The sequence below is a fragment of the Panthera leo genome, chromosome C1, assembly GCF_018350215.1.
Source record: "Panthera leo isolate Ple1 chromosome C1, P.leo_Ple1_pat1.1, whole genome shotgun sequence".
In the NCBI taxonomy this organism is placed as follows: domain Eukaryota; kingdom Metazoa; phylum Chordata; class Mammalia; order Carnivora; family Felidae; genus Panthera; species Panthera leo.
In genome coordinates, this window is record NC_056686.1 from 45,627,501 (window position 1) to 45,643,249 (window position 15,749).

The window sequence follows — 15,749 nt, forward strand, 5'->3', positions numbered from 1 at the left end:
CTTTCCTGATTCTCTTTCCTTGCCTTATCTTTTTCCCTGTAACATTTACTGCCATTCCATATAGTGGATATTTTATTGTTTATATATTTATGATCTGTCTCCTCTGATTAGAATGCAACCTCTGTGAGGATAGGAATTTTTATCAGTTTTGTCGACTACTACACCCCCAGCCCCCGGACCAGTGCCGGGCACATAAAAGGCACTCCAATATTTTTTAATATTAAATGATTTGAATAGATAGGTCTTCTAACAGAAGTGTTTTCTGTACTGAATTTTTAGTTATAGTGTACTGATATTTTAAATTTTCTATCTAGTGTCTCATTACATACTTGTTATTTGTTTTTTCTTCCCCTTCATCCTCCTCTTTCTTGACTGAAATTTCTTCTCTTTATTCTTTTTTCTTTTCTATTTGTTTGGAAGTTTCCATTTGTTTAGAAGTTACCCGAGTATATTTTCAATTTTACTTCTAACACACGGGAAAAAGCACACATCCTAAGAGTACAGCTCAATGGTTTTTCCCAAGTTGAACATATTCATGCATGGAGCACATATTTCAAAAACCTAACACTGCCAGTGCCCCCCCGAGCCCCTCCCATGCTCTGTTCTGGTCGTCATTCCTTCTCAAAAGGGTAGCCACCATCGTTAACGCCTAACGCATGAAGTAAATTCTGCTTGTTTCTGAACTTTTATTAATGGAATCATTCAGAATGTTTTCTTTGGTGTCACCTACTTCAATACTCCATGACATTCATCTGTGTTGTTGCATATAGCTGTAATTTGTTCCTTCCCATAACTATTCCATTGTGTGAATACACTACATTTATTCATTGTACTTTAGATGGACACGTGGACAGTTTCCAGCGTGAGGCTATTATAAAAAGTTCTGCTATGAACATCTTGTATCTATCTTGGTAGACTGAAGGATGCATTTCTATTGGTACAAGAACAGGCACGGCGTTGCCAGTCATAGCCATACGCCGGACTTTAATAGATACTGCCAGACGGTTTTCCAAGGTGAGTACCCCAGTTCACAGTCCCAGCAAGTGTAGGAGAGTTCTAGCTGCTCCACAGCTTCACTAACACTTGGTATTTTTAGTCCTTTTTACTTTAGCCATTTTGGGTGGGCAGGTAGCGATACCCCATTGTAGGTTTCATTTCACTTTCCCCACGACTTAATGAAGAGCTCTTTATTATGTATTTACTTTTTGAATATCTTCGAGTGAAGTACCTGTTCAAGCATTTTCCTAATTTCATTTTTCTGATTTCTATTCTTCTTAAGTTTATTTATTTATTTTGAGAGAGAGGGGGCCATGAACGCATGTGCAAATGGGGGAAGGGGCAGAGAAAGACAGAAAGAAAGAATCCCAAGCGGGCTGTGCACTGTCAGCATGGGGCTGAAACTCACGAACTGTGAAATCACGACCTGAGCTAAAATCAAATGTTGGATGCTTAACCGACTGAATCACGCAGGTGCCCCTGATTTTTTTTTTTTTTTTATATTTTCTGGGTACAGTGACGTTCACAGAAGCTTTATATATTCCATCTGAGTCCTTTGTCATATATCTGTATGTACAGATCTCTCTCTCTCTCTCTAGATATCTGTATATCAAATAACATCTTCCACTCTGCTCTTGCCATTTCACTCTGGTATCTTTTGATGAATATATCCTAGCTATGCTCTTCTAAGGCTAACGTAAATTAATGCTACAATTAAAAACCTTAGACTGCTTTGTGAGTTACCTTCTCAAAGTATGTGCTATTAATGTTCAGTATTTTTTCCCCTCTCCCCAGTTTTATGTTCTTGGTGGTTTTTTTTTTTTTTTTTCAGTTGATATTTTTGGTCAGCTTTTTTCTTGCATCCAAAATTCTCTATCCAGGATTACCTTACTTCTGCCTGAAGTATATGCTTTAGAATCTCCTTTAGAGATTTCATTTGGTGATAAAAGTCTCTTTTTGTCTGAAAATACCTTAATTTTTCTTATACTGTTGACCTGCATTTGCACGGGCTGCACAATTCTAGACAGACACTCAGGATCCTTCGGCTGCACTGTATTCAAGTTACACAGTCTTGTTGAGAACTCAGCAGTCAGCCTGCTTGTTTCTTTCTGGGTGACTGACCTTTTTCTTTGTTTGCTTTGAAGATATTTTCTTATTCTTCAGTTTCTTTAAGATCTAACTAGGTGTGTTCTTTTATTTATCCTGCTTGAGAACTTTGGGGCTTCTTCAACTACAAACTGATTATCTTTCCACAATTCTAGAAAATGATGAGACATTATCTTTTTACTTTTTCCACTTTCAACTCTTTCTAAGGCCCCTTTGTAGAACTCTGACTTGATGTCACTTTTAAGATTTTTTTCTTTTATCCTTGAGGATTCTTATCCTCTCATTCTTTCCTATCATTCCCTACGGACTATGTTGGGATAATTTCTCTGAATCTATCTCCTAGTTCCTTAATTTCCTATTCACCCGTGTCTAATCTGATATCACTCCCTTTCTATATCACTTTATCAAATTACTGTTTATCTCTATCAATTCTGTTTGTCCCCTGTTCCTATTCTTTTTACTTTTTAAAATCTACTATGATGTTTTGTATTTAACAACTCTCATATCTGTACTATCTTTCAGGTTGGTTCCTGTTGTCTGTTGTTCTGCTGGTCTCCAATCACCGTGACTTGTTTGCTTGTGTGTTTAGTAATTGTGGCCTATGAACTGTTAATTTTTAAAAGTATACATTGTGGAATTACTTGAAACCTAGGATGGAAGGAGGCTGCATCAAAGAGGATTTTGTGTGCTTCTAGCAGTGATCTGGGAGGGCTCACAAGTTGATACACATTAGACTAAATTGGGTTTCCTCTGGACCACACACATAGTAGTGGGGATTTGAAATGCAGGTGGGCAAGACGATCAGCTCATGGGAATCTTTTTTTTTTTTTTTTTTTTTTTTTCCCTTCAGCCAGCATCAGGGTCAAAACGGACTGGTTTCGGCTCTCTGAAGCAATACTTTTTTTAGATTGTTCGTTTTTACAAGAGGCCTATTTGCATAGGAGTATAGAAAGACACGCCATTGTCTTTTTCTTCTCAAAATTTTCTGTTTTCCTGCCCACTCTCCTTGACTAAGCATTTTATGCTATTGAAACAAGTACTGCAAAGAGCCATTAATGGACCCAGCGACTCCCTTTGTGCTTTCGCGGCCTGTGCGTTATGTACAGATTACTCAGAATAATCTTCTTTGCACTGTTTTCTTCACGGCATAATCCTCAAATCTATAGTGACTCCTCGTGGGCAGTCCATAATTGCGTGAAAACAGCTTTCAGCCCCCTATTCAGGGCTCTCCTTTAACTCTTTTATTAACTTCAACTTGTCTTCCTCTCCTTTTTTTCTTTTTTTTTTTTTTTTTTTGCTATACTCCAAATTCAGTCTACCCACTTCTCAAGGCATGGTTTTGATTTTATGCCAACTCTGTGCTTTCTCATGTGTCATTAATATCACCAGAAATGTCTTTTTCCCCCCCTGTTGTCACATTTATTTTTGAAAAAAAAAATTTATCATGTTCATAACATTTGAGATCTAGCCTTTTATAACACATTTATAAGAACGCAATACAGCATTTTAAACTATGGGCAGAGTCTCATTCATTCTATGTGGACATAATCCTTTGAGGTCCTGACGTTATACAGGAGTCTCCTATTATAAGCTCACTCGGGGCAGGCCCCGGGATATAGCTCCTGTCCTCTGCGTAACACTCCGTCAAAACAGGGGCTCAAGGGATTTGGAGCTCAATAAAAACCCTCAGGCCAAGTGTAGCTCTGGCATTCACCTTCCAGGGCTCCCGGTTCCTGCAAATATGCGGATGCTTTCTTTTTATATCAGTTCTGTGATACTTTAATACATCTTCCAAAAATGTAACCTTTACTTGTCTTAGTCGAGACAATTATTCAGGTTGTCCAATCTACCACAGTCACACTGAAGTTGGATTTCTTCTTTTATTCCTTCCTTTCACAACATTTTGTCGGGGGTTCTCCAGTGTGCAAGACACTGTTCCAGGTTGCAGAAATACAGAGAAAAATACCACATGGTCTCTGATCGCGTGGTGCCCACGGTGTACCATGGGAGACAGACACATAGCCCATGAATTGTAACGTAAGGGATGCTCTGCTTTTTTTAGATGAGGAAATAAACGAAGAGAACTAACACTAACTGAGCACACTAACTAGATACTTTATGTGCATTGACAAATGGGCCTTGGAAAATAAGGCGTATTATTCTCATTTGCATATGAAAGTCCATAAACCTCCCAAGGTTATGGGATTAGCATACAGTGGTCCTGGGTCCTAGAACTGCTTCACTCTAAAGCCTAATGTGGAAATGTGGTCATTCGGTTGCTGTTTTCATGTGATGGAATCAGAAAGGAGTGAGGAATTCTGTCCCTGGAGAGCAGGGAAGAGGAGGATGGACAGAAGTAAGGGAGACCTCAGAAGAAGTGACTTTTTAAAAAAATTGTTTTTCTTTAATGTTTATTATTTGAGAAAGAGACAGAGAGCATGCAGGGGAGGGGCAGAGAGAGAGGGAGACACAGAATCGGAAGCAGGCTCCAGGCTCTGAGCTGTCAGCACAGAGCCCGACCCGGGGCTCGAACCCACAGACTGCGAGATCATGACCTGAACTGAAGTCAGCCGCCTAACCGACTGAGCCACCCAGGCGTCCCAAGAAGTGACTTTTAAGACAGATCTTGAAGGATGCCTAGGACATCAGGAGGTAGAGAATTAGAGAATTCCAGACAGAGATTGGGCAAAATTACAGGGGCATTTCAACACGTGACTTGGGAAATACAGAATATAGCAGAGTATGCAGGGATGTGGCCAACTAGTCCAAAGGCAGATTTTAAGGGGCCCTGAGTCCATCTCGTGATCACTGTGTTTTTATTCTTCTCATAACTGATTTGTAACATGTGAAATGTCAGTGGTTTGCCATGGTTTATTGGGCTGGAGCGGACATCTGTTTTGTCTACCTGCTATCTTCTTTTTCTCCCCGATAACAGCCCTTTCCTTTTGCTTGGGAAATCCTTCAATCTGAGTTACTCAGTTTTGGTAGAAGTGACTCTGCCCCCAGCTCCAGGGGTGAGTGTATGGCACAGGCTGGGCCAACCACAGCATCCTAGCTCCCATTCATGATGGCTGGATCAGTGATGACATGTGACCCAATCGGAGCCAGTAAACCCAGATCTGGGCCTTTTCTCCTAATGGGTGAGAAGGTTATAATTTCTAGTGTTCCCCTGGGGTTCCCAAGTGGATAGGGTATAAGCCCGTTAATGCTAGAAGCCATCTTGCCTCCGGAAGGGTAGGATTTGTCTGAAAATGGAGCCATGCCAGGGGGGTAAAAGCCAAGAGGAGGAGAAGTAATATTGAGTCTTTGTATTCTATCTGCGGACGTGGATCCCGCCATGGCCAGACTTTCCTCAAAGTGAGCCTCCTTTTTTTTTTTTTTTTTTTTTTGCTTAACACAATATGATGTGATTATTGTTACCTATAATCAAGAGTCTTGACTAACATGAAGTAAAACACAACCTCAATAAAGTCAGCTAATCATACTGTGTCAATTATTTTGGCCCACAAAAAACAACAGGAGCTGGCAGACACACAAAGAAAGTATTTGCTGAGTACCTATTATGTGACATACGGTCAGATCTGGCCCTGACAAAACCCCTGTGAGGTCCACAGTATGAGCCCTTTTTATGCATGAAGCAACACTGCAGGAATATGAAGTTATTTCTTACATAGCCAGTAAGATTTGAACTCTGGTCTCCTTCTACATCCAGTGCTCTTTCCATGATGTGCATACCCGTGTCACTAAGGCGAGTTACCCGGTACATAACAGATGTTCAATATTTATAAACTAATCTACAATCGTGGACACGCACAACTTTAGAATCATGTGGTGACGGTGAAGAGAACCAGGAAGAACACAACTTACCGTGGCTTAAGGAGTGTCTGGCCAGCTTTGGGTCATGGGGGCGGGGCTTTGTCTGGACAGCGATGATGCTCCCAGTGTCCTGTTTCCCGGGCAGCAGGCTCCTGCTGCCTCCGTGGACCTTCGTCACCTTGTTTCTTCCCAGCATCCCTCCAGAGGCAGCCCCCTAAATGCACGCAACAGGGAGAGTGCTGCTGAATTCGGATTTACCTGCTCTGTGTTTCACTGACTTGTGCTGTTCATTCATTCATTTCTCACGGATGGCAATGATCTCTTATGGTACTGAACGCAGTCTCCCTAGACTAAGTTTCACAAGGATGCATACGATGTCTTTGGCTCGCCTCTGAATGGTCACCGAAGGCCCGGCACGGAGGCAGCCCCCCTCCCCACCCCCGCCTGGAGGCAACCAGCATGAAACACAGCACTGACAAAGCAGGCTCTTCCTATATTTAATCTCACCTCATCCCCATGACACCCCATTAGGAAAATATTAGTCCATGCGATAAAGAGTTTAGAAGGGTTAAATAACTGGCCTCTGGTCTCACAGCTAATAGTCGACCAGGGCAGGGCTTGAGCTCAGAGCCCCGTTCTCTTGACCACCGAGGGATGCTGTGTTCCTTCTGCCTGACATTTCATCTTCCCGCCTGCCATTTTTCTGTTCCTCCTCACTTCCTTTCATCCCTCCTCCCTCCAGGGTTTGTCAGACACCAACACTGAGTTCTGGTGATTGATACAACAGGCAGGGTGGCCTCTACAGCGATCACGGAGACTATGCACAGGAACAATTAAGGTACCACAGGGCCAGCGCTATTTACAGTTGTATTGTTCACTGAGACGGAAGCAGAGGAGGGGAGGTCAGTTCTCTAGGCTGGGAGACAGGATGGGGAAAGACTACCAAAGCAGGTCTTATTAAAGCGTATTTTAAAATGTAAGTAAGAGATCGACTGAGGGGATAAAAGAAGACCCGATGCACAAATCAGCACGAGCAAAGCCACGGGGGTCTGGTCAAGGGTTAGTGTCCTCAGACCAGAATATGGAGGCTGACGCTGAGGGCGGAGTGGAAGGAAGAGGGGAAAAAAGAGATGTGAAAGATGGGACAGAATGAGGCTGAGTGATGCAGGGTCTTGTGGGCGAGGCCACCTGTGGGCTCCACTGAGCCTCGGGCAGCAACCCGAACGGATGTGCATTTCAGAAAGATCTGGATGGATTACCAGGAAGAGGCCCTGGAAGGACCAAGGGGAATTACAGCATTTCTGGCCATCTGTCGGACGACAGTGGGAGAGGAGATTACGGTCCTTCCGGCTCCAAGTGGGCGGGAGGCTTGACCAGGACAATAACCTCTTGAGAGTAACTGGGAAAAAGCTGACGTATTTAACAGATATAAACGATGGGGTCTCCCCAGGTCTTGGTGGGACCTGGGCAAACTCAAAGGCCAGTACAAGGAGGGGCATTCTTTTAAGTCACACAGCCAAGAATGAAGTTTTTAATGGGGGAAAATGACAGGGAAGAAAGTCAGTTTCATACACGTGCCTTCCTTCGCTGTGGCCCCTAATAAAGTGGGGCAGGGCTCCCCTCGGGCTGTCTTTGGGAATGCTTCCGAGGAGGCTCAGTTTGAGCCACAGATTATGTTTTTACTGACTTACCATTTACATCTGACCCCGAACACCACTGCTACTCCACCCACCACGTTTATGTAACAGAATCCAAATACTTTTGATTCCCAAACTCAAATCCACTCTCGGAAAGCAGGAATATGTCCCTTTAGTGGTGGCCTGACCCCATACCTGGCTCTTGTCAAACAGCGAGCACGGATGAAGAACAAATCCCCACTTTTGCTCTTTCGCGGTCAGTATCCCTAACCTTGCTCCCCTATTGCCTTTTGCATGCTCCTGATTAACCCCTTCCTGACCTCGGCCTCATCGCCCACTTACGTGCTTGCCCTCTCTCCGGCCTCATGTGCAACGCCACCCCCCTAACTCTGGTCCCTGCCTTTCATAATTCGTGACTTATTTCTTCCTTGAATTACGCTGCTTTGTGACACCCTATAAACACACAACCCGGCCAGCCTGGGTCTCCAGGCCCACAACACTGACGACCTGTTGGATTCACCCAAGCCCTGCCGATGGAACTGAAACGATCTGAGGTCATAAGGTAGGCACATCTCAAATAGGTTCTTAGAATGTTCTGAGCGGTACAACTGCCGAGGTGGTAGCAACTGTCGAGGCCTCTGACCACTCCAGCCGTTCTGAAGGGGACAGTGTCAAATGGATACAGAGACACGCATATAGGCGGTATTTGCGGACAGGTAATAACTAACAACACCTTTCATTTTTATGGTAGCTTAGGGTTTACCAAGCACTTTTACGTACATTACTTCTTTTTATCATCACTAGCGAGACAGAATCAGGATGGGGCTGAAGATGATACCTGGGTACAGATTATTTCTTTTTCTTTTCCACATGAGATGGCCTAGCTGAGAAAGGAAGTTGTTTCAAGCCGGAGTACGCACCTGAAGGAGGCCCCTCCTCCAGGCTCCTTCTTTTGCAGGGCAGAGCACCTGAATGGCTGTCCCTTTATGTCTTGCCCCCAGAGCACTTGGCTGAATCCACACTAGTCCCAGCCCGTCTCCTAAGGCCTGCTTCAGGACTACTGAGTGGAAAATCCAAGGCTAGAGTTCTGTGTTACGGTCACGTTTATTTCTTTGGTAAAACACCCAACACCCGCTGCGTCTTCTGACTCTGGACAGCTGCTGTCACAGCCTCGGAAAGGTCCCTCCATGAACTGCTCCTACAACATGGCTGGACTGTTCTGTTGGCCCGGAACCCTAGAACACGGATACCTCGAAAAGACGGCTTGAATGTAGATCCCTTTCTGGTTTTCGAGGTGCCAATTCACACAGCTCCTTTTCCTTCTCTTTTTTACCTTCATCTTCATGTGTAGGGCTTAGATGTGAAGAGATAGCAGGGAAAAAGTCAGGTTTAGAGTGTTTAGATCACAGTGTGCCCCCCCCCACTTTAATGAAATGAATGGAAAAAATGAATTTAAACAGACATCAATAATCCCTCTTCTCTCCCCACCTTCTTCTAAGATGAGGATCAGGTCACTCATTAGATCATCTCGTTGAGTTTCTATCTGCTCCAGTCAATGCCAGAACGAATCCCTCCTTAAAATCTCCCTAGGAACTCGCCATTGACTACAGGATAAAATATAAGCCCATTGTGATCTTACCACAACCTTTCTTTCCAACCTCGTCTCCCTCTGCTCCTTCCCTCCACTTTTGCTCTAGACTCTCACATTCCCCAAACCTACCAGCCTAGTTCAAGCAGTTCTTTCTTTTATCTTTTTAAGTTTTTTTCTTTTTTTTGGCGGGGGGTGGGGGTGGGGGGAGCAGAGAGAGGATCCCAAGCAGGCTCCGTGAAGTCAACGCAGACCCTGACGCGGGGCTCGATCTCACGACCATGAGATCATGACCCGAACTGAAGTCTAGAGTCCGATGCTTAACCGACAATCACCCAGGTACCCTGCAAATCTCCCTTTTTATTTACTATTTCCCTTATCAGACATGCCTTCCACATCTTCTATTGCTGGAAAACATGACGGCAATTTGTTCTCAATGTGTCTGAATTTCTCCGAATCTTACCTCCAAGAATCCTTTCCTGATTCTCCCAGTCCTACCTTCTTATCTGCTGCCCCAATAATGTGTCCTTCCATCTTGTAGCTTAACGCATTGTCTATGGATCTGCCTCCAGTTCGTTCACTTTGCCTTATAAACTAACAAGTTACAAGGAGGCAGAGCTCTGTGATTTCTGTATCCCAGCACTAGTGCTGTGTAATCCATGGCGGCAATAGCACAGTCCTGGCACAGAGTGGTACTTAGTATTCCCGAAGGAAACGAATGACCTCCATGCACGAGAATACAGATGGCAGCTGCACTGGAGGGAGTGTAAGAGAGGCAGGGTGGACGGTGTCATGAAGAACCAGGACAGAGGACCAAGGGACAGAATGCTGGAGAACATCAACACCAATATGAGAACTTCTGCTTCTGGCATAGTGAACTAGATTTACAGCCACAATTATATGGAAGGCAGAAGGAGAGGAGCCCTCAAAGAAAATCAGAGAGGGGCCACCACAGGAGGAAAAGCACCAGAGAGAGCGCTGTTCTGAACGACAACGGCAAGAGTTTTAAGGAGTTTCCTTCATGCATCTCAAAAGTGAGCACTCACGCCCACCTTTAAGGCCATATGCTAGTTCTGTGATGATCAGGGGCTGTGAAGGAGGGCTGGGTTCTAATCCCCAACATCCCCCTTTCTGAAAGTCTAAGACTTACCTGTCTAAAAAATCAAATTGTATCATTTATAAATGAATGGTCACAGTGCCAGTCTCCACGGTTACCATGAGAATGAAATGTGATAAAAATGTTGAAAGCCTAGCACTGTTCAGAGCACATAATGGGCCCTCAATAATTGTCAGTGTACTTTTCTTCATGGAAGCATTTGCTATGTCAGAAGTACCCAATTCTCCTGTTCTCACCACACACTGCTGGTATTTCTCCTAAAGCATTAACTGCCTTGTTGACATTATGTCCTTTGTAACCTATCTTCCTGTCCCTCAGGCCCTTGTCTGGTACTTTCTACACAACTGGACCTCCATAAATGGTTATCAAATCCAATTCGGTATTGTGAGTTCTAGGGAGACTCTAAGGAAATGGGGTACATTATCCCTGCTTTGAAACTTGTAATTCCCCCCGATCTATAGTATAAAGTCTAAATCTGTGCCACCCAATAGTGACTACTATCCAGGTGTGGCTCTTGAGCACTTGAAATGTATCAGGTTCAAAATGAGCTGGAAGTATAAAACATATCTGGATCTTGAAGACTTGGCATGAATACAATACTATAAAATACCTCAGTATTGATTACATGTTGAAAGGATATTTTGGTATACTGGGATCAATGAAATACATTAATTTCACCTGTTTCTTTTTACTTTTTAACATACAGCTACTAGAAAACTCTTAAATGACATCTGTGGTTTGCCTTATAGTTCCATCGGATGGGGCTGGTCTAAATGGCAAATAGACAGCGTGGGACCTCCTGGATCCCGCTCTGTATGTGCCCCTGGCTTCGTTCCTGCTGCTCCCACACTGCACCTTATGCTCGGGCCTGATCTTTGTTTGTGGATTTCTGGACCAGCCTCACTGTTGAACAGTATGTGTTTGCTCCTACTTTTCCTTGGGCCTGGAACATACATTCTGACATTTTCACCGGGCCAATTCCTACAGGTCTTTCAAGAATAAACTCAACTGTCAACTCTTCAAGAAAGGGGGCCCAGAGCCTCATCTCTGGGCTTCTATAACCTCTTAGCAGTGATTATATTATATTGCAAAGTCCTACTTATGTGGTCATCTGCCTCCAAATAGCTCCTGACCCCCAACCATTCTGGCCTCCACTCCCATCTTGAACCAAAGGCAGAGAATATATTCTACTCATTTTTGGACTTCAGAATCTAGCGGCATCTGAACAGGGGTAAAGCTCAATAAACATGGAATGAATCATTCGACATGTGCTTACCAAGTGCCCAGCACCCTGCTAGAGGGTAATTATGGGGACCATGAATTGAGGCAGGCAGGCCAGAACTCAAGGAGAAACATGAAACGGGCTTCCCCTATGACCCACTGCTTGCGTTTGTATCCTCGGTCAGAAAATTTTGATACTTCTCCAGAGTTCACTGACCGTGTTTACCCTAATGTATTAAAAATAACTCCAGGGGAAGAGTGACAGACACAGACTCTGAAGAGGCGGGTAAGAGGCCGGTAATGCCCTTGCCAAGACCGTGCTCTGAACCTACCAGTAAAAGAGGTTTTAGCAATACCAAGAACAGGACAACATGGGCCCTCCTCACAAGGAGCTCCGACGGGAAGGAGGTAGAGGAGAGTGAGGATGAACTGGCATGTTAGCAAATAAATGACATACAGCAATGTCAGCGCCAACTTGTGACCTTACAGGGAAGGGGCTGGGTACTTCTCTCTGAAGGAGGGGAATTAGGAAGGTTTCTTACAGGAGAGGGTGTCTGATGGTCACTCGATGTTTGCCAGATCATCAAGTTGGGGAGTAAAGGCACAGAGACTCGAAACAGCACGCTGGATTCTGGAAGCTAAGGTCTTGGGGAGTCACGTGATCGTTTTATGCCTATTTGTGTGACTCCCACAACCCAGGAGCCCCTGAGGGTAGTGGTCATATCGCACCACTGCTGCAGTCCCCGCAGTTAGAAAGTGACTGGCTAGTGACGTTGGGGGTCTCAGTAAGTGTTTGCTGATGAGTTTGGCGTGGGCTAGAACAAGGCAGGAGGCAAAGGCCGTGCAGGAGCCCTGAGCACCTTCTCTGTACCAGGCACCTGGCGGGGCACGAGGGAGGCTGAACCAGGCCAGTTTGCCCAGCTGGCCCATTGAGGAAAACTAGTTCAGTCATCAGAGGGTCAGTGGTTGGATAAATGTTTTTCCATTTGAAGGTAAAACTCACCTAAATTCTCCACAGAGACCACTCTTCCAAGGCTGAAAGTAAAGAGGAAACTGGTCATTTTCATAAATCAATCCAAACCATGCCTTTGTTGTTTGGTTACAGCCCATTAGAGACTTGAACAAAAGATGAGGTGAGGCCCGAGGACAGAGCAAAGGCAGACACGGACAACAGAAATTTCCAGGAACCATGAGAGGAAAACAAGCACCCCCAAAGCTACGGCACACGCCAGAAGAAATGTGTAATTTGCTTAGAAGAACTCATTGTCCTCTGCATGCTTTTCCAGGAAGGCCTCTGTAGAGGAAAGACTTTCTGGTCACTTGAGGAAATATGTGCTTGGGATATTGGGGCAATGTTTCAGTGGGCAGAAGTGGTAAATGAGTATGTAAGCCATTCTGGGGACTCTCCCTTGCTGGTTGTGCCCCACCTTGATCCAAAGTCAGCTCTCATATGATCTAGATTTGTCTCTGTTAAAATTACGTCCCAGTGACCACAACAGAGCTCCTCGTTTATTCAGTCGTCACACAGATCTGATTCATTCATTATTCTGAATCTAGACAAGAATACTGAAGAAAACAGAAAATATCTAAGCCTCGAAAATGCTGTCACCAAGACCAGCCTCATAGCTCATTTACCCTCCTTTGAAGGTAACCCCACAAGCCTTCATTCGGGGACTACTGGTTTTTATTTTCCATAGAATTCTAACAAACTGGATGGCAGCGCAGGTAAAATAACACATCAGACGGACCTCTGCTGCGTTACTCACAGGTTGTTTTCTCTCTCTGAGCCTTGAGTTCTCACCTGGGAAATGAAGCAGAGATACTACCTCGGTGGAGAACACTGAGGATTAAGTGCTCCCACATTTGCACAAGTGCCTGACACACAATAAGGACCCGGCACATGCTTTTCCATGTGAAAGACTCCCTTCCAGACACAAAGGTATTGACAAAGAAATCCTAACTGTCCGACAGGAGACAGCAAACACCCTTGTGGTGGTCGGATGTGAAGGGATCTAGCTCCGAACACCTAACAAGGGCCCAAAAGCATTTCACCAAGAAGAGCGTGAACTATGCCCACTCAGTCCATTATGTTCCAGAGGATTCCACATCATCAAGAAAAGGTGAAGTCAGATTCCCCTCACCCAGTTAAGAATACTGAGATCGGGGCGCCTGGGTGGCTCGGTCGGTTAAGCGTCCGACTTCGGCTCAGGTCATGATCTCACAGTCCGTGAGTTCGAGCCCCGCGTCGGGCTCTGTGCTGACAGCTCAGAGCCTGGAGCCTGTTTCAGATTCTGTGTCTCCCTCTCTCTCCGCCCCTCCCCTGTTCATGCTCTGTCTCTGTCTCAAAAATAAATAAACATTTAAAAAATAAATAAATAAATAAATAAATAAATAAATAAATAAATAAAATTAAAAAAAAAAAAAAAAGAATACTGAGATCAACAGGGGCGCCTGGGTGGCGCAGTGGGTTAAGCATCCGACTCTTGATCTTGGCTCATGGCACGATCTCACGGTTCGTGAGTTTGAGCCCCACATTGGGCTCTGCACTGATGGTGTGGAGCCTGCCTGAGATTCTGTCTCTCCTTCTCTCTGGGCCTCTCCTGCTTGTGCTTTCTCTCCCTCTCCCGCCCTCCCTCCCTCCTCCCTCTCTCAAAATAAATAAAAACAAATACTGAGTGAACACAATTCATGTCTCTAAGTTAAGACTTAAAAGTTAAAAATACTTTCAAGCTTTTTAAATTTTGAATGGGTTAACTCTAGCTATTTATGGATTTCACCTGTGCAGAAAAGTTTATCATTTGGTGATGTTGCCAGATAACTGAAGCCAGTTTTTTTTTTTGGTCTTGTTTCTGGAAACTTTTTAAAATCAGAATGGTTCTACCCTTGTTAATAAGAACAACAATCATTTATAGTTTTCTAGCTATAAAGTGTACCCACTAACGAACAGTCCTTTGCAGCAAGTGTAAGAAAGCAAGCAGAAAGATGTAAGATTTGACTAAATGAAGACAATGAGAAAAGAGTAAACTTTAACTGACCCACAACATGAAGTTAGCACCTACTGTGTGCCAGGCACTTACCTACTCTGAGTTCTCCCAGCGATGATGAACCCCCTTATTTACTGAGCACCTACTACAGAAGATATGGTAACCACAAGGCATATGCTTCCTGTCCTTACAGAGAATACACATTTTACACAGACATAACTGGGGCTCATGACTGCAACAAAAGCCAGCACTTACTATTAAACTGTTCACCTGAATTTACCTTATTCTCATTCCTACAATGACCCCAGATGTTGGTACTTTTTTATTTTTTAAAAAATTTTTTAAATGATTTAAAATTTTTTTTTAATGTTTATTTATTTTTGAGAGACAGAAACAGAGTGTGAGCGGGGGAGGGGCAGAGAGAGAGAGAGAGAGAAAGACACAGAATCTGAAGAGGCTCCAGGCTCTGAGCTGTCAGCACAGAGCCCGACTCAGGACTCGAACTCACAGACTGTGAGATCATGACCTGAGCCAAAGTCGGATGCTTAACCAACTGAGCCACCCAGGCGCCCCATAAAATGATTATTTATTTTTGACAGAGAGAGAGAGACAGGGTATGAGCAGGGGAGGGGCAGAGAGAGGGAGACACCCAATCCGCAGCCGGCTCCAGGCTCTGAGCTGTCAGCACAGAGCCCTATGTGGGGCTCGAACTCACAAACTGCGAGATCATGACCTGAGCCAAAGTCGGATGCTTCACCCGCTGAGCCACCCAGGCACCCATGGGTACTTCTATTATCTCTATTTTACAGGTGAGGAAATGGAGGTTCAAGATCACACAGCCAGGAGCTGGGATTGAGGCCAACAGTGATTCTGCCTGAACCCTAATCAAGCTGTTCCAAGGTGGCACCTACACTGTGCCCACAAGGAGCCAGCAAATGTGCCTTCAAAGGGCTGGTCATTCTCGTGAAAGCACAGATATGCACACTTGGCTTGTGCCACAGCAGTCCTCTCTCTGAAGGGACAGTTATTAAAGGCCGGTTGATGCTGGCCGCCATAGATAAGGGGCTTAGAATGGATTGGGACCAGATTCTCTCCCCCTTCCACATTTTCTATCTCTGTTATTACAGGCCTCAGGCTACAGAATCTTAACAGCTGGAGTCTTGGAAAACCCTCAGGAATCAGGGGAAAACCAAAAGCAAAGGCTTTTCTCCTTGCTCATAAAAACAAAATACGTTACAATCAATTCTGTATACCTGTTGTAGTTATAAAGTTGGTAAAAAGAG

At 44.4% G+C, this 15,749-nt stretch overlaps 1 protein-coding gene and 1 long non-coding RNA gene across 8 annotated transcripts in view; one reads left to right on the top strand and one right to left on the bottom strand.

The window, feature by feature from the left end:
- The window catches only part of FYB2 (FYN binding protein 2), a 130,445-nt gene that overhangs the window by 32,449 nt on the left and 82,247 nt on the right, over positions 1–15,749 (bottom strand). For all 6 annotated transcript variants that reach the window (XR_006205977.1, XR_006205976.1, XM_042951744.1 and 3 more), the window contains exons 7-9: positions 12,486–12,517; positions 8,807–8,909; positions 5,971–6,133 (exon numbers count right to left, since the gene is read on the bottom strand). Coding sequence is in view for 4 of the 6 variants with exons in the window: in XM_042951744.1 (XP_042807678.1) it covers positions 5,971–6,133; positions 8,807–8,909; positions 12,486–12,517 (298 nt within the window). In the remaining 2 variants the exon portion in view is untranslated. The remainder of the gene's footprint in view (positions 1–5,970; positions 6,134–8,806; positions 8,910–12,485; positions 12,518–15,749) is intronic.
- Positions 8,166–15,748, top strand: LOC122227334. Of its 2 annotated transcripts, none has more exons than XR_006205978.1 (5): positions 8,166–8,272; positions 9,686–10,178; positions 11,011–11,174; positions 12,588–13,602; positions 15,276–15,748. It is a non-coding gene; the product is annotated as an uncharacterized LOC122227334 (long non-coding RNA). The 2 variants fall into 2 exon arrangements; XR_006205979.1 differs by having other exon boundaries at positions 15,594–15,748.